The following is a 23,259-nucleotide window of genomic DNA, read 5'->3' on the forward strand; positions in this document are numbered from 1 at the left end:
TAAGGGTTTAATAACCAGAATATACTTTTTAAAACTTCTAAAACTCAACAACAAAAACAAAAACTCTTGAAACTCAACAAACAACAAAACCTCAAAAACAAAAACCCAAATTAACAAAAAACTAAAACTCAACAAAATGAAGAATGAAAACACCTTTTATAATGTCAAAAGGGTACCTTATATGTTATGTATAATTTAACACACACAGACACACACACACACACACACACACACACACACACACACACATGAACGTGGGCATAACTGCAGGTGCCGCGTGGGTCAGAGCTGAGAGCACTGGGACCTGCTTGGGGACACCCCTTGCCCATTCAAGACATTTCTCCAAAGAAGATTTATAAATGTGCAATAAGTACATGAAAAGATACTCAACGTCACTAATCATGAAAATGCAAATCAAAATCTGAATGACAGACCACTTACACTCATGGGATGCTACTATTAAACAGAAAACAAGTGTTGGCAAGGATGTGGAGAAATTGGAACCTTTGTGCACTGCTGGTTGAAATGTAAAATGCAGATGCTGTGGAAAACATATGGAGGTTCCTCAAAAAATGAAACATAAAATTACCATATGATCCTGCAATCCCACTTCTGGGTATACCCCCCCAAAAATTGAAAGCAAGGTCTTGAAGAGATATTTGTATACCCAGGTTCACAGCAGCATTTTAAACAATAGCCAAGAGTTGGAAGCAACCCAGGTGTCCACTGATGGATGAACGGATGTGCATAATGTGGGCCATTCATACAATGGAATATTATTTACCTTAAAAAGGAAGGAAAAGAAGGAAGGAAATCCTGACACAAGCTGTGACATAGACAAGCCTTGAAGACGTCATGCTCAGTGAAACAAGCCAGACACAAAAAGATAAATTCTGTATGATTCCACTTACATGAGGTATCTAGAATAGGCAAATTCATAGAGACCGGACAATAGAGGTCACCCCAGGCTGGGGGAGGGGGAATTGGGAGTTGTTGTTTAATGAGTGAATGGTTTCTGTTTGGAAAAATGAACTCGTTTTAGAAATAATGATGATGCGTTAAAGCCAGTGCATTTAGGGACTTTCCCTGGTGGTTCAGTGGTTAAGACGCTGCGCTCCCAATGCAGGGGGCCCAGATTCTATCCCTAATCAGAGAACTAGATCCCACATGCCACAACTAAAGATCCCATAGGCTGCAACTAAGACCCAGCGCAGCCAAATAAATAAATAAGTAAGTAAGTGAAAGATTATTTGTGTTTGGGGGGGGAAAAGCCAATGCATTTAAATGTGGTTGAAAGTGTATAACTTAATGGGCCAGAGCTGAGAGCCCTGGGACCTACTTTGGTACCTCCCATCCATCCCCCCTCCCCCCCCTTGGTTCCTGGCAGCTTTGAGGTCTGAAAAGGGCAGAGTAGGTTGTGATGAGGGACTGGGCCTGGCTCCCCAAATCTGTCAGCTGTGGAGGGGGAATCAGGCCCCAGCTTTGTCCCCAAAGTCAGTGGCCCCAGGCAGTTGGGGGAAGGGCCCTGGACCCCTAGGCATACCCGAGTGTTCAGGGTCACCAGGTGTGGCAGGACAGTCTCAGAATGCACCTCTCTGGGCCTTTACGGTTCCACCCCAGGCATGGAGGAGCTGCCTGGAGAGTTGGGAGGGGGGAACGCGGTGGGTCTGTGGTGGGGGTGTTGGGATCAGGCCCCTGAGCTGATAGAGGAAGAGATGCAAGTGAGAGCAGCCTGGGGAGGGGCTGCCATCCAGGGGAAGGGGCTGTGAGTCCTTGTGTCTTGTCTTTGCCCCCACCCTGAAGAGGCCGTTGGGGGCCTTCAAGTGTAGCTCTCTCAACACAGGACAGGAATCCCTAGGTGCGGGGATGGGGACCCAGGAACAGGGACATGGGAACATGGGAACCTGGGCACACAGGGACACGGAAAAGGGGGCATGGGGACACAAGGATGGGGGCACGGGGGTGGGCACACAGGGATGGGGACACGGGGCCGTGGGGGACATGGAGTCACAGGGATGGTGCCACAGGGATGGGGACATAGGGACATGGGAACACGGGGGTGGGCACATGGGGACATGGGAAAGTGAGGAACACAGGGACACAGGGATAGGGACATGGGGACGGGGACACAGGGACATGGGGATGGGGACAGGGGCTGTGGGATGATTGTGGGGTGGCACTGGGTGACCTCAGGGTGACTACACCCATAGGGTGGTGTCATGTGATGGACAGTCATTGTCACCATGCTGACTGCCATTGCAACAGTCCTGGGACTGTGTGAGGGGAAGCCAATGGGCCAGCTGGCCCGGTTTCCCGGCTGTGGCCAGAGCCCAGGACCCCAGCCCAGCCTGGGCCGTCCCAGCACCAGACAGTCCAGGCCTGGGCAGAGCCTGGGGGTCGAGCTGGCCGGGGACAGTCTTGGGAGTGGGAACGGGTGGCTCCCCTTCCCTCTGCTGCCTGGCTCACTGCCCACGTCCCCAGCAGGACTGTGGTCAGCACGGCCCCACCTGTGCTGAGCGGGCCGCCCAGCTTGGCCTGTCTGGCCCCTCACCGGGCCCTGGACTGGCACCGGGGGAGAGGTGGCCCTTCCGTCCTCTGGGTACTGCGGAGCCAGTGAGGGGGCTGGCCTGATGGGGAGGGGAGGGGGTCCCAGATCCCAGGCTTGGCCTCCTAGCCTTCTCCACCCCCACCAGCTGCCCAAACTCCTGCCTGGGCTCCGAGGCCCCCGCTCGCCCGCCCCCTGCCCAGCCACACGGGCCCTCACTGTTGCTCGGACAGGACAGGCTCTTCTTCCACGGCGGCCGACCCTCCTCGACGGAGCCCCCACCCCCATCCTCCTAAGGCTCCCTCCCTCCCTCTCAGGGCTCGTTCTGAGCAGCTGCTCAGGAGGCGGACTTCCCCAGCCCTGCCCTTGACGGTGACCCTCCCCTGGGGCTGCCCGCTGGGGGGCCCGACCCAGGACAACGCCGTGCGGCCGGGAGGCGGCTGGGCAGCGGGGCAGGCACTTCCGCCCGGTGCGTGTGTGGCACGGCGCCCGGCCCTCAGCAGTGGCCGCTAGAGGACGGGTGACTGGCCAGGCACGTCCCCGCCCCAGCACCGGGCCCTCGAGCCCTCTGCCCACTTCCTGTGCCCCCACAGCGACCATCTTCGTGTTGACACAGGAGCGCCAGAAGCTTGAGGACCCGGAAGCTGGCCGCCGGCGGGACACGGCAGAGCTGCTCACAGCCCCGCCCAGGCCGTCACGTGAGGGCGTCCTGCGGTCACGTGACCCCGCCCACGTGACCCGGAGCCGGCGGGCAAAGTGAACATGAGCTCCCCGCCGCAGGCGGCCCCGACGTGGGCCCTGGCCCTGGTGCTGGCCCTGCAGCTGCGCAGCCTGGAGGCCGGGGGTGAGTGCCGGCCCGCGGGCCCCCCACCCGGCACCCCCAGGTGCCCCCTGCTGAGCGCTGTGCCCTCCAGCCCACAGAGCCACGGACCCTGACTTTCAGGAGGCCTACTTCGAGCAGCTCCTGGACCATTTCAACTTCGAGAGGTTTGGGAACAAGACCTTCCGCCAGCGGTTCCTGCTGTCAGGTGAGGTCGCCCTGGGGACAGTTCCTGCTGTCGGGTGAGGACGGGCACCCCACGCCTCACCCGCCCCCTTGCCTCCATCCGACAGAGAGGTTCTGGAAGAGGGGCGAGGGGCCAATATTCTTCTACACGGGCAACGAGGGGGACGTGTGGTCCTTCGCCAACAACTCGGGGTTCATCCTGGAGCTGGCGGCGCAGCAGGGGGCCCTGGTCGTCTTTGCCGAGCACGTGGGTACCGGCTGGGGCTGGGGGTGGGAGTGGGGGCCAGACCGGGGCGCGGGGTCAGTGACCCCTGGTCTCCTGCCCACAGCGGTACTACGGAAAGTCTCTCCCGTTCGGTGAGCGGTCCACGTGCCGCGGGTACACGGAGCTGCTGACGGTGGAGCAGGCCCTGGCCGACTACGCGGGGCTGCTCCGGGCGCTTCGGCAGGAACTTGGGGCCCAGGACGCCCCCGCCATCGCCTTTGGCGGGAGGTGCGTCCTCGTCTCCTTTCTCTCCCGGAACAAATGCAAGCCTGGCCCCGGCCAGAATTTCTGTGGGTCTTAGAAGTTTGGGGTCCTTTGGAGGCATGGGGTGGGGGGCTCTGAGAAAGGAGAGAGGAGGCTGGTGTCGTCGCGGAGGCGCACTGGGGCCGGCGGGAGCGGGCTGCTGCAGGGTGGCGTGGGGAGCCACCCAGCTAACCCTGCGCCCCTGCCCAGCTATGGGGGGATGCTCAGCGCCTACATGAGGATAAAGTACCCCCACCTCGTGGCGGGGGCACTGGCAGCCAGCGCACCTGTCGTCTCGGTGGCAGGCCTCGGTGACCCCTACCAGTTCTTTCGCGACGTCTCAGCAGTAAGTGAAGCCTCCGGCCCCCGACCCCTCCCCCAAGCAGCCCAGGCTGCGGGTGCAGCCACACCCTTCCTTCCTCCAGGATTTTGAGGGCCAGAGTCCCAAGTGTGCCCAGGCCGTGCGGGACGCCTTCCGGCAGATCAAGGACTTGTTCCTACAGGGAGGTGAGGAGGCCGCCCCCTGCCTCCCTGCCCCCCATTCCCCCTCCCCCACGTGTGCCTGAAGACTCCAGAGGCCCTTGTCCTGCTCCTCCTGGCAGCCTATGACACGGTCAGCCAAGAGTTCGGCACCTGCTGGCCACTCTCTGGCCCAGGGGACCTGACCCAACTCTTCGGGTTTGCCCGGAATGCCTTCACCCTGCTGGCCATGATGGACTACCCGTACCCTACCGACTTCGTGGGACACCTTCCTGCCAACCCCGTCAAGGCGAGGCACCCACCCCTGGCTGGCGGGAGCCCGGGGAGGGCAGTGTCCTGTGGATAGGGAAGGGCCCGGCTGCCCTGGGGTGGTCAGAGCTGGCCAGCCCCAGGACCTTGCACCCACTCTGGGACCTGGGACTAGGGAAGGTCTCGAGGGGGGTGGCCGGCTGAGGGGCTCTGCTGGCACCCACAGGTTGGCTGCGACCGGCTGCTGAGCGAGAGCCAGAGGATCAAGGGGCTCCGATCGTTGGCCGGTGCGTCTGCCCACCTGCCTGGGCTGGTGTCAAGCGTGAGGGGCCCAGTGTTGGCAGGGGAGCGGGTGGGCTGAGGAGTGGGCGGGCAGCAATGAGGGCCGTACGGGGGCGGGGAGCGCAGAAGCCTCCACTTGGTCCCTGGGGCAGGAAGTGGCCATCCCCCTCATGGCCCAGCCTGGAGAGCGCGAACCCAAGGGCCTTCTGGGAGGTCCCTAGTGCAAAGGGCAGCACACCCCACCTCGGCCCACCCTGCTGGGAGGGAGAACATCAAGGTGGGCTGCCCAGCTGCCCTCAGCAGCCAGGACAGGAGCTGATAGTACAGATCCACTCCTCACTGGGCCCATAGGACCCCAGAGCCCCTGACACCTGCTGGACCCGTCTAAAGGGGCAGGGTGAGTGTCCAGGCACCCAGCCCCAGTACCCCTCTCCCCCAGGCCTGGTGTACAACTCCTCGGGCACGGAGCCCTGCTATGACATCTACCTGCAGTACCAGGTCTGTGCCGACCCCACGGGTTGCGGCTTGGGCCCTGATGCCAAGGCCTGGGACTACCAGGTATGTGGGAGCTGGGGGCCTGGGACTGCCAGGTATGGGGTGCTACATGTGGTGTCCTGGCCCCCTGGCCTGATGGTGGTGCGGGTGTCCCGCAGGCCTGCACTGAGATCAACCTGACGTTTTCCAGCAACAATGTGTCGGACATCTTCCCTGACCTGCCCTTCACTGAAGCCCTGCGCCAGCAGTACTGCCTGGACACGTGGGGCGTGTGGCCCCGGCAGGACTGGCTGCAGACCAGCTTTGGGGGAGGCGGTGAGGCTCAAGACAGGGTTGGGGGCGGCATCCTTCCCCCTGCACTGAGCTGCCTCTGTTTCCCACACTCCCTAGCCCCTGGGTCACAGACTTGGGGGGGGCCCACCCGGTCCCCACCACTGCTTGCTCTGTCCGTTTCAGACCTCACGGCTGCCAGCAACATCATCTTCTCCAACGGTGACCTGGACCCCTGGGCCGGGGGAGGGGTGAGTCAGGCCAGGAAGTCCCTGCCCTGTGTGGGTCCCGGCACTCTTGGCTCTGCACCTCCTTGGTTTTTGTTCCAATCTCCCTTGTTCCCTCCTCTCCCTTTGCTGGTTCTTCCCCTGCTGCTTATGGCGGCCTGGCTTCTGGCTCATTCGTCTTCGCCTTTCATTTCTCATGGGACCGTTCAGTCTATGCAGTCACCTCAAACTACTGCTTGAACTGAACCCCACAGGCTGGGACATGCAGCCTCCCAGCAGGTTGTGCTGCGAGGCTGAGGCCGAGAGCACAGTCTGCACCCCTGACACGGATGCTCCTTCAATGATAGATTCAGAGCAACCTGAGCATGTCAGTCCTCGCCGTCACCATCCACGGGGGAGCGCATCACCTGGACCTCAGGTGCGGTCCTGCCTGGGGAGGGGGTGCAGTACCTGGCCTGGGCCGATGGGTGGACGTGGGCTAGGGTGGTGTGAGGCTCGGGGCCTGCCAGCCCTGCTGAGTGCCCCCCACGCCTGCTCCTCAGAGCGTCCCACCCAGAAGACCCCGCATCTGTCGTGGAGGCGCGCAGGCTAGAGGCCACCCTCATCGGCAAGTGGGTCGAGGCAGCGAGGCATGAGCAGCGGCTGCGGCTGGCACAGCACAGGGGCTCCGAGGCTGAGGGGTGCTCCCCCAGCAGGACCAGGGAGGACTTGCTGGGAGCCTGAGGCGAGTAAGCGGGGGAGGAGCCCTGGCCCGACATCCTGAACCGGGAGCTCGGCCAGGGTGGGCAGGGCCTTGCCCGAGGGAGAGGCCGGACAAACACTGGTGGCCTGTCAGGCATGTCCTGTCCGACGTCCTGTCCTGTCTTGAGGCCCTGGACACAGTGAACACACTCACGCCCCCTCTTAAACTCCGCTGATGAATAAAGCAGCGTCCTCAGCTCCCATCTGTGCCTTGGGTGGCGGGGGATACCGGCCTTTCCTGCGGTGGCCAATCCACACCACCACGAGAGGCCACCCCGGTGATTCTCCACCTCCCTTCTCAGCTGTCCTCTTCATCCTCTTCGTCCCCAACCACTGCAGTGTCCGTCTGGGGGGCCCTGCAGCCCCCAAGTCCCCCTGCTTGGGGCCAGGCCTGGGTGGGGCCGGGGGGCAGTCTGCCTCACTCGGCGGACTCAGGCCCCACCGTGTGGGAACCCTGCTGTCCCGAGTCCCACACCCACCGCTGCCCAAGAGGCTCCTGCGCTGGGGTATGGGGGGCGGGGGTAGCGACAGGGAGCATCACGTGCCCCCCCAGCTGGGGAGGTCGTGCCAGGCAGGCAGCCACAGCCGTGAGAGGCAGGGCAAGAGGCCGACTGAGACACGGGCCCCGCACACCTGCCGGGCACCTGCCGGGCACGGAGCCTGCAGGGCCCGTGGGCAAGTGGAGGGCGGCAGCCCTGCCTGAGGGGGAGCGCACAAGGTGCGAGCGGAGGAGGGGCCACAGCAACAGGCCAGGCCCTGGCTGACCCTGGGTCCAGTGCCTGTGTAGAGGCTTCTAGGGGTAAGAACGAAGTCTCCTCACATTCAGCACAGAGAAGGGGCTGGCCTGTCCTGCAGGGTCACCAGGGCCTGGGAGCTAGGGCCAGCCGAGGCCCAGGATCCTGGCTTCTCTCTGGAAAGCTACCCCCGGGTCAGTCCTAAGGCATGGATGGAGCCAGCTGAAGAAGAGGAGTGAGGGCTTCCGTGGTGGTGCAGTGGTTAGGAATTCGCCTGCCAATGCAGGGGACACGGGTTCGAGCCCTGGTCCGGGAAGATCCCACATGCCACAGAGCAACTACTGAGCCTGCGCTCTAGAGCCCACGAGCCACAACTACTGAAGCCCGCGCACCTAGAACCCATGCTCCGCAACAAGAGAAGCCACCGCAATGAGAAGCCCGCGTACCGCAACGAAGACCCAATGCAGCCAAAATTAAATAAAATAAATTTATTTTTTAAAAGAAGGAATGAAATAGGTTGACCAGGCACCCTGAGAAGGAGCCCCAGGCGCGGACACCCCACACGCCAGGGAAGCGGGCAGAGCAGGTAGGGCCCGCCATGCTCACTGGTGCCGGCAACCGTCACAGGCATATTCTCACCCTGGGCACCAGTGTGGCCAGCACCTGCCCTGGGAAGCTGACGCTCCCAAATCTCCCCCCGGGGGCAGGGGCACAGCTGACCTCTGGACACGTCAGACCTGACCCAAACACTGCCCCTGCCGCCCCTCCCCGTTTCACAGTTGCGATTCCGGAAACAAAGACACAGCAGGTGCCAGTTAGAACAAATGTACTTTTATCTCCACTGAAAAGTCCATCCATCAGGGCTGGCCTGGGAGCCAGTGAACTTGCCGGCCCAGCCCCGCCCAGCCCCTGCAAGGGCAAGGGGAGGATCCCTGAGTCCCACGTGTAAACAGCACAGCCAGCCAGGGGCCCAGATCCCCATGAGGCCACGGATGCCCCCTGAGACCCCCGGGTTGGGGCGTGTTCACAGGCTGTGAGGCCTCGAGGCTGAGCTGTACCCAGGCTGTCCCCGCAGCACCTGTCTCTGATCTCGTCATGGGCTCTGGAGACCCAGTGTGGCCCAGGACCCCTAGGAAGCCATGCACGGCCAGCAGGAGGGCATTCGGGTTTCAGGAATGTAGTCACGAATTCATTTTCTCAGGAAGAAGGAAGAGGCTCCCCGGGTGGACGGGACCTCCCTGAATCACAGCACTGATTTACTCCTACTTGTTCCTAACGGTGTCCCGACGAGAACCAGGCAAGGAGCCCAGACCCGTGGCAGAGCACCAGAAGCCCAGCGGCCACCCCAAGCAGCTGTGAGGCCCCGAAACGTCCTGGCCCAGCTGCCGCTGGCCTCGGTCATCAGCCCGGCCTGGAGCACTTCCAGCCGGCTGGGAGGACATCGCACAGCCAAGGTCAGGGCCAGGGTCTTGCCCACAGGCACGCTCCATGACAGGACTCATCAGTCCCCCGGGCAGCACCCACTCGGGAGCCGTCCCGCCCTAGGAGGGGACCCAGATGGGCAGGGGGTGAGCCTCCGTGTTGAACACGTAAGTGTCCAGGCTGAGCAGGTCTGGGTCGTCGGAGAAGAGCAAGTACAGGTACTTGAGCGTCTCCCCCAGAAAGAAGCTCTCCATCTTGTCCCTGGGCTGGGGATTGCGCGGGTCCTGGACGTTGCTGATGGAAGAGTAGCCGCCCGAGGGGACCTGCACGAGAGCCAAGGCCACGGCGTCATGACGCAGGCTCAGCCCTTTCAAGGGCTGCAGGCTAGAGGCCCCCCAGGGCAGGGTCTGGGGCGGTGAGGACACCAAGGCCCACAAGGGGATTGGCCGCCCCGGAGGTCAGCCGTGGTTCCTCCAGGGACCCCCTGGGGGATGCCAGCAGCCTGCAAGTGGCCAGATGGAAAGTGCGACCTCCAAAACCTGTACAGGTCTTGCAAAAGCCCGGAGGTCACCCGAGGGGTGTACAACCCAGCACCTCACGTGCCACGGGGCAAAGACCAAGTCTCAGCTCTGCTGGGCTGGGCACTGGGCCCTGGGCCCTGTGCAGGGCGAGACCTTCTCTGAGCCATGGCCCCGGCTGCACGATGGGCGGCTGGGCCTGAGCACAGCGGGGGTGGTGGCGGTCACGGCACCCGTCCTGGGGAGCAGCGGCCGAGACACAGACGACCCAGGAGGGACACGCCCTGTGCACCTCGGGCCGCTGCAGGGACCCGCCCCACCCAGGCTGGCCCCCCGAGACAGGGAGGAGGGATGCCCTGGCCCCCTGGGCCCTCCCCCACCCAGTCCAGCGGCAGGCGACGGCGAGGAGCTGGGGATGAGACCCAGGGGCGGGCGGCCTCACCCTCGCGTACGCGTTGAAGCTGCGGAGGATCTCCCAGCCCCAGTCCTGGTACTTGCGCTGGCCCGTGAGGCGGTACAGGTAGAACAGGCTCTCCACCGTCTCGGGCCGCAGCAGGTTGTGTCTGTCGGCGGCCTGGGGAGGGATGCGGGCTCACGATTAGCCTCGCCACGCCCCTGCCCTGGCGCCCCTGCGCCGCACCGGCCCCGGCGTGGCTCACCTTGACCTGCACGTCCTTATGGGACCTCTGGGGGTGCAGGTTGAAGTGCACGATTTCGGGGCTCAGCCCCGTCTCCATCTGACGGTTCATCTGGTAGCAGGTGTCCATGAGCGCCTGGGCCAGCTCCATGTGGTCGGCGGGCAGGCCGTGGTGGGCGCCCAGAGCTAGCGTCCCCGGCAGGAAGCACACCAGGTGGTCCTGGAATCAGAGGGTCACCTCACCACCATGGACCTGCGGCCTCACGGGTTCCACACGGGTCCAGCGTTATCAGGCCTCCCGTGTTCCCAGGAGCCAACAGGCCTGAGTGCCGGCAGGGCTCCAACAGGGGACTGAACTGCAGGCCACACACCGGGGCCCCACGTGCACAGGGCAGAAGCTGCTAGAAGGACCACCACCTCCCGGGGAGCCCATGCTGAGCCGGGTCTCCCTCACCTCTTGCCCCAAACGGCCGATGGAACACCAGCTGCAGGAGGGCGGGGGAAGGGGGGCTGGGGGCAGGGGTCCCCTGGAGCACGGGAGGCGGGGCTTGGAGCAGGGGAGGGGCCCTGGCACCACACAGACCTCAGCTCCCCCTGTCACGGGACAGCCCAGGCTGCGCAGCCCACGTCCACTCGGGACGGCTCACACTCCGCGGCCAGAATCGCATGGTTCCCTCCGACGTCCGGAGTCTCAGAGCCGTCCGATGTCAAGGACAGAGGGCGGAGCCCCAAGACCCCACTTGGCCGCGTCAGCCCAGGCTCACCATCTTGGCGCTGAAGCGGCCGTGGGCGAGCTCCCCCACGAAGGTCAGCTGGCCGGGTTCAGACCTGCGCAGCAGGTGCTTTCTGATGCCCTCCACGGCTTCGAGGTAGTCTTCCAGTAGCCTGTGCGGACCAGCGGGGCCCGTGTTCCGGGAAAGGGCACGACCCTGAGCGCCCGTCCCCATTCTCGCGGCTGCCCTGTCTGGGGTGGTGCCCCGCCAGTCTCCGCGTGGAGGCCCGCGTCAGCCCCGTGGGCTTCTGCCCCCGCCCCTCACCAGGGCCCGTGCCTCCCAACCAGCCCCAAGGGGCCACCAGAGACCAGTCTCTGCCGAGCCCCTGGCCCCGACGCGCTCACCCCGGTTCTCTGAACCAGCCCGCGGGCTCCCCAGTGGGTGACACCCTCGTTTCACCCGTGGGTGATGGCCTGGAGCTGCCCCTGCCCCTGATTCTGGGTCACTGTCACCCCTGGGCCTGAGACTTGAGGGTTAATCTCTATTTTCCAACCTTGACAAGGAGCTACGGCTGCTCCCCGGGAAAGCGTGCGTTTTCAGGGTCAGGGCACTAAGCTCGAGGAGGCCCAGGTGGCCCCGGTCGTCTGCCACGGGAGCGGACGCCAGAGGGGCGGCCACAGGCGCGAGGAAGACCCCGGCTGCCCGGCACTGACGAGCCGTGGACCCCAGCGGCCAGCCGGGCCCTGGCTCTGCACACAGGCTGTGAGGAGAACCCCACCCCGCGGAGGGGCCCTGCCCCAGCAGGCGCGGCTGCCAGTTCCCACCACCCCGAGAGCTGAGAAACGGGCCTCACTGTGTCTCCTTCTTCCCACCCTGGATCCACTGCTTCAGCAGGTACTCGTAGTAGCTGTCGGCCCTGGCGCCCAGGGTGAACACGCCCAGGTGGGTGAACAGCCCGCTGTTGGTGTTGATGAACATGGGCACCAGCCCGTCCTTCTTCCCGCGCAGGGAGTGCACGCGCCTGGTCACCTCCTCCACGGCCTCCTGGGGCACAGGAGGGCAGCGCAGTGAGCAGGGCGGGCTGCGCTCCCTGGGTGCTGTCGCCCCGACGGGCCTGACCACAGGGCTGACCCCGCCCTCGCCACGGTTCTCAGCCCCCACCCTTGGGGGACATCTTAGGAGCACGTGGCCACCGTAGCACGTGTATGCGTCCTGACAACATGCACACGACCCCTTCAGTCCACCGATGGGCAAGGGACCTGATGACTCACTTATACGCGAAGATACACAGCAGCCCAACACACAAACTCAGAAAACAAACCACTGACTGTCAGAAAAGTTGCTCCAGCGAGACACAGTCACACACCCACGAAGAGGTACAAGCATGGCTGGACAACACACGAGGACGTCTGTGCAGGACGGGACCCGACAGGAGCCGTGTTGTCAAGATCCCCAGTGGGACACAGGCCAGAGCTCAGCAGGTGACCGTCCAGACACGCGGTCAGCCCACACGAGGAAGCCTGTCTGCGCTTGGAAAGGAAGGGTTCTGACCCGTCCTGCAACCTTGAGGACTCCATGCTCACTCAGCACCCAGACTGCAGTCACTGCAGGAGGGACACGAACTGACCAGAATGGGGCCCATGCCAGAGCCCAGCCCTGTGCGGCTGCCAAGGGGGGTCGGCAAACAGTGCTGGGTTCAATCTGGGTGAGGGAATTGTTCTGGAATTATATAACGATGACGGTCACAGACATGTGAGTACACGCAGTGTACACAGAAGACAGGATTTCTCGATATGTAAACTAAATCTCAATTAAAAGCAAAAGGGAAGGCTTCCCCGGTGGCGCAGTGGTTGAGAGTCCGCCTGCCGATGCAGGGGACACGGGTTCGTGCCCTGGTCCGGGAAGATCCCACATGAAGCAGAGCGGCTGGGCCCGTGAGCCATGGCTGCCGAGCCTGCGCTCCGCAACGGGAGAGGCCACAACAGTGAGAGGCCCGCGTACCGCAAAAAAAAAAAAAAAAAAAAAAAAAAAAAAAAAAAAAAAAAGAATCCGCCTGCCAATGCAGGGGACACGGGTTCGAGCCCTGGTCCGGGAAATCCCACATGGCAGCGGAGCGACTAAGCCCGTGCGCCACACCTACTGAGTCTGTGCTCTAGAGCCCGCAAGCCACAACTGCTGAGCCCTGCAGCCACAACTACTGAAGCCTGCATGCCTAGAACCCATGCTCTGCAACAGGAGAAGCCACCACAATAAGAAGCCCACGCACTGCTACGAAGACCAACGCAACCAAAAATAAGTAATTAATTAATTAAAAAAATAAAACAAATAAAATGCCATCTTTTAAAAAAAAAGAAGAGGGAGAAAAAGGAGAGGGAGAAAAAAAGCTGCAGGAATAGAGGCAACCTTAGAGGAAGGCCCACAAGCAGAGACATCGTCCACAGGAGGGGCCCTGCCTAAGGCGGTGAGCAGACACTGCTAGAGGCAATAACACACAGAGAGCCAAGAACAAAACCCACAAGTCAGCCCTCCGTTCCACGTGCACCTGCTGGTCCCACCACACAGCAGGAGCCATGCCAGCAACACCGCTCCAGCCGCCCGCCCAGGACAGACATGTGCGTGGGCACAGTCCAGGTGCCACAGCTGGGACGACCACGGTGTCATCTGCACTGAACTGGCTACAAAACCCGGTGACTCCACATATCCCACGGCAGCAGCCACGACAGAGCCGGCCGCCCTCGCTGGCTCAGAAGAGTCCCGGACAACAGTAGGTGGACCCGGGGCCACGCACAGCGCCACACGACAAGACGTCCACTGCCAGGACCCTGAGGACACAGGACTGCACGGGGGTTGGGCCAGGCAGAGGACTCACCCTCCAGTCAATGCCTTTCATGCCTGCACCTCTGATATCACGAGATAATGGGATTCACCAGGAAAAACGTGGGACAAAACCAAAAACTCACTGGTCTCTGGCCCCAGGATCAATGACCACACAGACCTGCACCTGCCCCACTGAAGCAGAGACGGCCCCGCTGCAAACCCGCTCCAGCTGGAAGCACAGCCCCTCCATACCTGAAATTTCTTAACTCCCGTGAGACGAGAGAGCTCTCGGAACTCCAGCTGAATGCTTGTCACCTCGGCCACCGTGCTGTCAGAGGTCCAACGCGGTGGGTGGGCAACTCCAGTGCCGATGTTTACGTCGGAGTACGGGATCTTAGAGGGTGTTTGGAACGCAGGCATTAACCGATTTCCAAAGTCCTCCTGATACACAACACAGCGACGAGTCAATGATCCCTGTCCCAGAGCGGCCTGTCTCCATGGCATGACACTAACCTGTCACCCGTTTCCACCTAATCCAGTGGAGAGTTGAGTTTGCTGGCTTCATGTGGCCCCACCCCTGAAGAGCTGCAGAAACCGAGCTGGACTCAACCAGCTCTGAATGACCACGCCTGCGGGCAGCGGGGCCACTTCAGCCACGCACGTGCACGGAAACAGGCTCGAGCGCACAGAGGGGAGCGCAGACTGCGAACAACGCCTCCCCACCCTGATCCCACGAGCAAAGGACCGACTGTGCGGCACTCGAGACCCCAGGGCCCCCAGGACGTGAGCCGCCCTGGTGCCGGGACACTCACGGCCTTTTCCAGAAAGAGGACATCCCCGGACAAGTGGAAGGCGCTCAGGAGACCCCCCAGGATACGGATGGTGCTCTCAAACAGGTTGACGTCCACGTTTTTCTGAAATAGTAACTTCTGGGACACCCACTTCCTGGCTTCTTCAAATTCTATCACGTGAAACAGCAGAGATACAGGAACAAATTAACAGTCCAAGCGTTTCCCTGACTGCTCCCTCTGGGGCCACATGCATCCCCTGCAGGGTTTCAACATCACTTCCTAGTGCAAGAGGGTACCCTGAAGGCTTCCAATCCCGCAAAAAAAATCGAGCCAGTGTGCAGCTGGGGGAAGGCCATGCAGCACGAGGTCAAGTGCGCGACAATCACAGCCACGCTACAAAGGACCACGAGGGCGAGTGAGTGGCAGGCGGTCTTCAGCCCAATCAGAAAACTTAAAGCAGGTGTTTAAAATGCCGGTTTAGAAACACCTAGAGACACACCATCCCAACTTAGCCCCATCTGCGCGGCACAGGAGGACATTAGGGAGAGATTCGGGGCGCTGGCGGCTCCGTCAGATCACGTGTCACCTCCCACCACCGGGCCCCGCCTGACTGCAACAGAAACACGGGCTGGGAACGCCCCTGGAAGCCCACCTACAGCCTCACTCAGCTCTGGGCAGGGGGCGCCGGGGACACTTGGCCTGAGCATCCCCAGGCCGCCTGGACGTGAGGGGACGAAGGAACTGCCCACGGCCAGCACGGCCACCCTGGCGCCCAGGACGAGGGGAGGCGCAGCCCAGCGGGACACGGCGCGTGGACACCTTCCAGGCCAGGCTCGCTCGGGCCCGAGGGTCACGCACGAGAGCTCGGCCCCCCAAGCTAGGGATGAGCGGATACCTTTCTTCAGACCCAAAATCCACATGGTGTCCAGGGCGTCGATCAGCGTGAGGCCGAGGCCGAACCACTCGCTGAAGGACTTGGACACGGGCTTCAGCTCGTCGCGGCCCCAGGCGAACTTGCGGTATCCGGCCCACGCGTGGCGGAAAGCGGCGACCACAGCCTTCTGGCGCTCGTTTTGCGAGGCTGCGAGGAGGGAAGCGGGGCGTGGGCGCCCGGACAGAGCTGTCCTGCAGCCCCTCGGCGAGGGAGGCAGACGGGGGGCACCGTGGGCTGCAGTGAAGGTCTGAGCAGGACCCGCTGCCTGGCCCGGGCCCATCCGCCTCCACCAGAGCCCGGCGGGGACCACCCTCCGGGGGGCAGTGAACACTCGCAGAGCAAAAGATCGGAGGCCGCGGGACCACTACGGCTGCGATGTGCAGTCTGGTTTGGGGACATCAAACGTGACAGGCGCTGGTGACCCGGACAAAAATACCTTGTCTGGCGGTGCTGCGTCCTGCCCGATCAGCTGCGGACACTTCCAACGGGGACGAAACGGGGAGCAGAACCACCAAGGCCACCCCGACACTCCCCAGGGCGCCCTCGGGGCGCGTCCAGAGGCTGCTTCCCGCCACACGCGGGGGGACCACGTGCACACACGTGGCTACCGCGCAGGGGAACACGTGTGTCCACAGCTTCACCACATGTCCCGTCAGTGTCGACACCCACGGCTCTGCCGTCCATTTCTAACCCCACACGGTCGCCCCGTGTCCCCACGTGCATGGCCACGAGTCCCCACTCCGGGCTCTCTTGTCCTCCCTGGGGGCTCCAGCACCGAGAGCAGAGGGTCCCAGTGGGGACCCAGACTCAGTTCTCCTGTCCATGGAATGGGAACAGGACAGACTGAGCCCTCAAGGGGCGACATGAGGACCGCAGCACCCAAGGCCCCTGGCTGCCCGGACACAGGCAGGAAACGAGCCTCCCGCACACACGTTCCTGTGCGGCTGCAGCGCCGGACACGGGACGACAGCCACCAAGGAGCCCCACGTCGTCAGCAAAGCTCTGAGGGGTGCCAGACGCCGAGACCCGTGCGTCCTTGCACCCGGGTGTCCAAGGCTGAGCAGCGCTTGTTGGGACAGCAGGAGCCCCCCGCCGCCCCGCCGCTCTTGTGCGTGTCCGCACGCCCCCTCCCTCAGAGTGCCCGGGGGAGGCCCGAGAGGGCGCAGGCGGGACCTTACCTGGACTGTTCCTCATCCTGAGGGCCTGCGGGGAAGGCCTGGGGGCGGCCTCTGCCTTTCTCGGAGGGAGCGGGGGGCCCTGCTCCGGTTCGGTCCCTGTGCCCCTCCAGCTGCAGCGGGAGTAGAGAGAGAGCTCAGGGCAGGGGCAGAGGTGCTGAGGCCCCGCGGTCGAGGTCGAGGTCGCAGCCGAGCTGGGCTCAGGCTGGGCCTCCACGCCCTCCCACCCCCCACGGGGCACACACTGTCTGCGAGGAACAGAAACCAGAAGGTGCACTATGCGTCAGGCTGCTTCTCTCTTTTCCAGGAAAAGAAACACCACAGAGACCGCCTGGCGGCCTCTGCGTCCCCATTCAGTCCAGCTCTGCTGTACCTGACGCGGCTCCCCTGCACATCGTCTTCCCAGCGAGCCTCGCCGGCTGCCTCTGCCCTCCTCTGGGCCTCGTCCTGCCTCCTGTCCTTGGCGTCTCCATCGGGGGCTCTGATCTGCAGGTTGGGTGGTCCCCGTCGGAAATGCCTTGGAGGCTTCTGGACAGACACAAGCAGAGACAAGAGTCACTCGTGAAATGATTCAGTCGTCCATCTGGGACGCTGCCCCCGTCTGACCCGGCCCCGTGCAGGGAGCACTGTGGACTGGCGGAGCAGCTGCAATTTCCCAGAGGAAATTGTTTTCATTTTTCATATGGCGGGCAGCTCTGGGAGGAGCCCCTTACTCGCCAGCTCCTGGCCCTGACTACCCGGCTGGAGGCGCTGCCAACGGGTGAGTGCCACCCTGGACAGTGGGTTAAGCCGCTGGCAGGGACGTTTCCGGGTGTCAGACCCTGAGGGTAGCAGGGCCGGCAGGGTGAGAGCCAGCACGGCCCCATGGATGGAGCCGCAGACACCGTCGCAGGCCCGCGCCCGGACTCCCCAGCTTCATCCTCAGAAGGGCGTGGCAGGGGTGGCCGGTCAGTGACAGAGCGCTGCGGGGAGGGCAGCGCCCCTCCTGGCGCCCAGCCAGCCCTGACCAGTGCGCATGATGGCGACCCCTCCAGGATGTGAGGACGCTGAGTTGTGAATGGAGAAGACTCTGCTTTTCAGCATCCGTGGAAACCTTGCTGGCAGATCCCGGAAAGCATTCTCCTTCCAGGGATTCAAACCCCACCCAGCTGGGCCCCCATGGTCAAGAGCGCGGGTGTGGCCGAAACAAGGATGCATCGTTGCTCAAACAGGTCCTGGGGACGAGGGCTGGCGTCTGAGCGCGAGAGGAGGTCCGAGCGGCCCCAGGACTTGTGCCAGGGGAGACACGGGTGTTCAGCCCCTCACGTCCAGCCCCTCCTAGACACCAGAGACGGGGTCGTGGACGCTGAAGTGGGGAAACGTGCCGCATTCTGCTTTCACAGGACCGTGAAGGTCGGTAGGCAGAAGAGCAGCCACAGAAGCGGCAGGAAGAATGCTCGTGGCTCCGGAGGAGAAATTCCCTCTTCTACCCACAGACCCTCCAGTGAGACACGGGGAGAACGGCTGCCTGTGTCTCCCCGGGGCAGCCCTGCAGGGGTGTGAGGCCAGCACCCGTCCCAGGATCCTCTCCCTGGGGGGCCCTCGGCGCACCCGCAGTGCAGGGTGTCCCCAGGTGCAGAGCGCCCTGGGTTCTCCAAGGCCATCCCCCTCAGAGCCACCGCCCTTTGCAGGGGACTTTCCCTGGCTCTCTGGCTGCCCAGACTGCCCTCTAGTCTCCACGTCCTCCCCCCGCCCCACGTCCCCCCCGCCGGAAGGCGCCCCAGGGCTAGGCCTCGCCCCTACTTCCCCTTTTCTGGACAGCAGGCACCACGCACCTGCACACTCCCAAACCTCTCTCCCAGGCCCCGAATGACGCTCGGGCAGGTCCAGAGCGGAGTGCCCACCTGCGTGTCCCCCGCCAGTAGCTCCCAGAGAAAAGGGATGGGTCTCACACCTACCAAGGATCCGGCACAGCAGATGCACAAAGAAGACGAGGGACAGAATGGCCCTCTTCCTTTGCCCCGTCTCCTTCATCCAACCAGCCCAGAGCAAGGAGTGTGAGGTTAAAACCTCAAACAAATGGTAAGAAACAGAACCCTTCCCAGACTGTCTGAAACAGCACGCACTGTTTCGAAATGCTTCTGGCACGGGCCCGGGTCACAACTCCACGTACAGTTTATTCAAAGTACCTGAGGTGACGCCCCCGCGAAGGTTTCCGGGTTCTCAGCTGCTCTCCGAGGAGCTGGCAAGACGGGTGGATTTGCGGGTCTCATCTTCGGCCCTTCTGCCGACCTGCTGCCCACGGCTAAACAAGAGAATCTACTTTATCTCAAATTCGCCACAAAGCCTGGAGAACATTCAACGTGCACTCGAGACGGCAACCACACAGCTATGACTCCGTGTAAAAGGACGCGGCGGGACCTCCGGAGAGGGCCGTTCAAGCAATTCAAGAATGGCCAAAGGGAATCAAACCTTTTCCAAAGCACCTGGCCGTTTCTGTCCTTATCCCCACCCACATCCCCGTTGCTCTGCCTTTATGATTTCCGTTTCGGGAAGGGCACAAGGTGGCACACGGGCCATTTACTGGAGCAAACCTACAGCAGCTCTGTAGCCCTCCTCCTCAAAGAAGCCACCCTAGAGCAATTCAGAAGGGACCCTGCACCTCCTCTCTGGCACCCTGCCCGGCCCTTCCCAGCTCCCGGTAGCGCGTGTGAGGAATCCACGCGACGCGTTCGGACTCAGCATTCAGCCTCAGGACCTGAATCTCACTGCGAGACAGAGAGGGTGAGATGCTGGTCCTCACAGCAGACATTTGGGGAACAGTCACACAACCTCAAATTAACAGCCACCTCCTAGCCGAGGCTTGGGAACACTCTAGGCTTCTCTGTTTCGACTTCCTGCCACTGTGTCGAGTCTATGCCTCCTGCAGCTGCGAGAGCGCGCTGCTGCCGCTTAGTCCGACCCCAGGAACCCCCACGGATCCCAGCGGAATCGTGGAGCTGGTACCTTTCCACTCGTCGGCCACGCTGATGTAGGACAGGAGGCCGCAGAGCATCAGGCACGCCAGCAGGAAGAGGACCACGTTCCGCTGTAACCGCGACAGCTGCTTCCATTTCTGAGACAGACAATGACACTTTTTACCGACAAGAGCACAGCTGGAAATCTCTCCCACTGTGACACACTCCGTGGGGGCGACGAGGAATTCCGGAGCCCAGCGTGGGCTCTGCTGCTTTTGAACCGGAGGAAGCTGCCTCTCGGCAGGGGCCGCAGGCTGGGATGATCCTGCTGCAGACGACACACCGCGCGGGCCCGCGTTCGAGGAGAATGCAAACCCACGCGGAGACCGTTTCTGGCTGCCACGGGGACAGCGGGGAAAGACCGGCAGCCCGCGCGTGCTGGCTCAGGCTCCGCCGGCCTCGCCTCGGCCCTGCAGCCCGAGACCCCGGGAGCCGCGTTCGTGCGCTCGCCCCGGGGAGGCCCCCAGGCCGCCCCTCACCCGCCAGAACGAGCGCCGCCTCAGGCCCTGGCCGCCGTCGTAGCTCCGGCCGGGGCTCAGCGTCACCGAGATGAAGTCCCGACGCGGCGGCAGCGGCGGCGGCGGATACATGACAGCGGCAGCGGGCCGGGGAGCTTCGCCCTCTGGCGTCGTCAAGAGGCCCGGCTCCGAGCTAGGCAGTGAGGCCGGCAGGTCCGACGCCGGTAGGCGGCCATCGCGGCGCCGTCGACTCCCCGCCCATCGCTCTGAGCCAATGCGCCTTTGCCGCGCCCTCGGAGTCCCATTGCGCCTGCGCCCGCCGTCGCTGCTCCTGCGTGCGGGCTTACATCCCACGGCGCGCCTCCGTGCGTGCGCGGTGACGTCACGCCCCCCCTGCTCGCTCCTGCGCACATCTCGCTGGTGTGGCTGCGCAGCCTGTGGGGTTTCCGCTCGAGCCGGTTCCCCTGGGATTTCCCTGTCATTGCGGCCCCGCGCGGCTTCCCCAGGGCCCGTGGGCCGTGGGATGGGCCGGGCCTTCTCGGGCTGGCGCTGACACCGGGCAGGTGTGCCACCGCTCCGCCATGTCGGCGGGGTGCCTCTGCGCCCCAGACCCCAGATCTCGACCCCGCCCTCCCCCACCAGGTGGATTTGATCCGGGTGCCTGCCCCAGAGCCTGGAGGGGCTGGGGCCTGGCGGGGCCGGGGTCAGCGAGAGGACGGGGAGCCCGTTGCACAGTAAGAGGCTCTGGGAGTTTTCATCCATGGACCTATCAACCTTAAAAATAGCTGGCTATTTTATCAGCAAAATGAGTTTATTCAGGAATGGCAGAGGAATCGCAGTTAAGGGTGTGCAAATGTAGCCTGTAATAGCCATGTCCAGAGACCAGGGAAAGCAATAGTACTTTACAGAGAAAAAAGGGCAGTTGGGAAGCGCTGCTTTGTATGAAAGTCCATTGGAGGTGGGGCTTACTGTTAGGTTTGGGGAAGTTCAGAATGCCATGAAGCCTACCTGGATCCTACTGCGTCCTTGTTCCGAGATCCGGTGACCTAAAGAGCGATCCTGAGTTCGAGCAACTGCAGTGTTTCCTTGGAGGCTTTAATGCTCCTTTGAAACCAAAAGTGTTAGCAGTTGGATGATGTCTTCCTGTGAAGAGGTTTGAGGAGGCGAGCAGAGCAGATAGTCATCCACATACTGTAATAAAGTAGAGGCTGCAGGAAACAGCATCCGCATCAGCCTTTAAGCCTGGGAAAAGGAGGAAGGAATTTCAGTGAAACCTTGGGGCATTCCTGTCCAGATGTATTGTCCTTCCCAAGTGAAGGCTGAAAAGGTCTCAGCTAGCCTTATCAACTGGAATTCAGACACACCTCGTTTTATTGTACTTTGGTTTATTGCACTTTGCAGATCTTGTGTTTTTTTCAAATTTAAGGTTTGTGGCAACCCTACATCCAGCAAGTCTGTGGGCGCCATTTTTCCGACAGCATTTGTTCACTTCCTGTCTCTGTGCCACATTTTGGTAATTCTTGGAATTTTTCGAACATTTTCATTACTGTTATATGTGTTATGGTGACCTTGGTCAGTGATCTTTGATGTTACTATTGCGAAATATTAGAACTTGCTGAAGGCTCGTGATGGTTAGCATTTCTTGGAATAAAGTATTTTCAAATTAAGGTACGTATATCGTTTTTTAGACACAATGCTATTGCACATTTAATAAACTGCATTAGAGTATGAACATAACTTGTATATGCACTGGGACCAGAGTATTCACGTGACTTGCTTTATTGTGATACTCGCCTTTTTGTAACGGTCTAGAACCAACCCCGCAATATCTCCGAGGTGTGCCTGCAAAGCGTGTGCAGCACAGATTAATAACAGTGAAAAAATGTGCTTTCAGTAGGAACGGATGCGAGTGGAGTATGGAGGTTAAGAACGACAGGGTGTCGAGGGGCAGCACGTTGATTACTGCCTGCAGGTCCTGGACAGGCCTCCATCCTCAGCCGTTGGGCTTTCTCACGGGCTATATTTAATAGTATTACAAAAAAAAAAAAAAAAAAAAATAGTATTACAGAGACTAGCACAAGGGGTAGTGAGGCTCTGAGCCTTGGAATCCTCTTACGGGCTTTACACCTTGAAGGGCTTCTTTCCTCAGAGGGTATTGATTAGTTCTGGGGAGAGGTTTCGAGGGACCTATTTGAGTCTTAATGGGAAGAGCACTGTGGGTTTTGCCAGTATCAGTTGGAGAAGTTCTGCCCATAAGGAGGATGGTAGCTGACTCAGCAGGGATAAATGATCAGCGTCTCCCGAATCAGCTCCAGGACCGTCAGAGACAAAGCAAAGCCAAGCCAGTGAAGGGTCACTGAACTCACCTGGTTGGCTATTTTGACTGTTACTGTGAAATTCTAGAATTATTTCCCCTTTTGGGAGAAAGCAATTCCAGCATATTTGCTGAGCTGTCTTGGCCCAATAAATGAATAGGGGCGGAGAGACTAAGGAGGGAAGTGTGGGTATCTCTCAGGGGCCTAAGCAAAAAGGAGCAGGTTCAGGGACAGGAGCCTGTTGAGGTTCATCAGAGACCCCCACTACTTGGATCACTTTCGTGCTCCGAGGCCGGGGCTGCTTTACCGCAGTTGAACTGAGAGTGAGGCTCTGGTGCCAAGAGATTGATTCCCAATCTGGAGAGTTGTTTTTCTGAGCTGATGAAGAGGGAGGGTTGGGAAGAACCCCTGTGGTTCCTCAGAGGCCCGTTGGTGGTGGTCAGGAGGGCGTTGGAAAGGCTGGTTAGAGGGCTGAAGGCACTTGAAGCACTTACACTTGAGACAATCTTTTCCCCAAAGTCCTGGCTTTTTGCGATAATAGCAGGAACTAGGAGGGTTTGGGTTTTGTCTCGGGACCTTCATTTGCTGGAGTTGAAGGTTAAGGGTTTGAGTGGACTTCCTTTCAGTTGAATAGTCTAGAGTGCAGATGAGTTGGTGGCTAAATTAGCTAAATCTGGAGTGGACACGGTTTCCGGTTCAACCCTGGTCCTTTTATCTAGAAGGGAAGGATCCCAGTTACGCCTGTTAATGAACACAGAGTTAAAGGCTACCTGAGTGGATTCGTGACCAAAGCAAACTTGGGTCTGATCGTCCATGCAGTAAAGCCAATCTCCTGACACCAGCGTGTGAGGAAGGAAAGGGTAGCGTTTACTGCAGGCGCTAAGCAAGGAGTCCACGCAGCTAGTGCTCAAAAGACCCAAACTACCTTAACTCTTCCAGGTAAAGG

The 23,259-nt window shown here is 61.2% G+C and overlaps 2 protein-coding genes across 3 annotated transcripts; one reads left to right on the forward strand and one right to left on the reverse strand.

Moving 5' to 3' along the window:
* The first annotated feature begins 2,960 nt into the window (after positions 1-2,960).
* DPP7 (dipeptidyl peptidase 7) lies at positions 2,961-7,857 on the forward strand. The gene is made up of 13 exons (XM_060013726.1): positions 2,961-3,389; positions 3,460-3,573; positions 3,659-3,798; positions 3,881-4,044; positions 4,270-4,405; positions 4,485-4,566; positions 4,662-4,828; positions 5,015-5,075; positions 5,510-5,628; positions 5,724-5,880; positions 6,022-6,086; positions 6,410-6,480; positions 6,605-7,857. Exons 1-13 carry the CDS (start codon positions 3,308-3,310, stop codon positions 6,783-6,785), a joined length of 1,539 nt encoding a protein of 512 aa, XP_059869709.1. The 5' UTR covers positions 2,961-3,307; the 3' UTR covers positions 6,786-7,857.
* Positions 7,858-8,026: 169 nt separating this feature from the next.
* Positions 8,027-21,431, reverse strand: MAN1B1 (mannosidase alpha class 1B member 1). Of its 2 annotated transcripts, none has more exons than XM_060013725.1 (13): positions 20,020-21,431; positions 19,530-19,638; positions 18,713-18,828; positions 16,918-17,072; positions 16,548-16,657; positions 15,331-15,516; positions 14,457-14,605; positions 13,897-14,085; positions 11,681-11,871; positions 10,879-10,999; positions 10,137-10,334; positions 9,920-10,051; positions 8,027-9,282 (listed from the first exon to the last, which is right to left on the reverse strand). In XM_060013725.1, the coding sequence occupies exons 1-13, from the start codon at positions 20,758-20,760 to the stop codon at positions 9,079-9,081; spliced, it is 2,601 nt and encodes an 866-aa protein (XP_059869708.1). In that variant the 5' UTR covers positions 20,761-21,431; the 3' UTR covers positions 8,027-9,078. The 2 variants fall into 2 exon arrangements, with proteins under 2 accessions (XP_059869708.1, XP_059869707.1); XM_060013724.1 differs by having other exon boundaries at positions 8,098-9,282; positions 9,930-10,051.
* Between the last annotated feature and the right edge of the window lie 1,828 nt (positions 21,432-23,259).

This window comes from Delphinus delphis, chromosome 6 (assembly GCF_949987515.2).
Source record: "Delphinus delphis chromosome 6, mDelDel1.2, whole genome shotgun sequence".
Taxonomy (NCBI): Eukaryota; Metazoa; Chordata; class Mammalia; order Artiodactyla; family Delphinidae; genus Delphinus; species Delphinus delphis.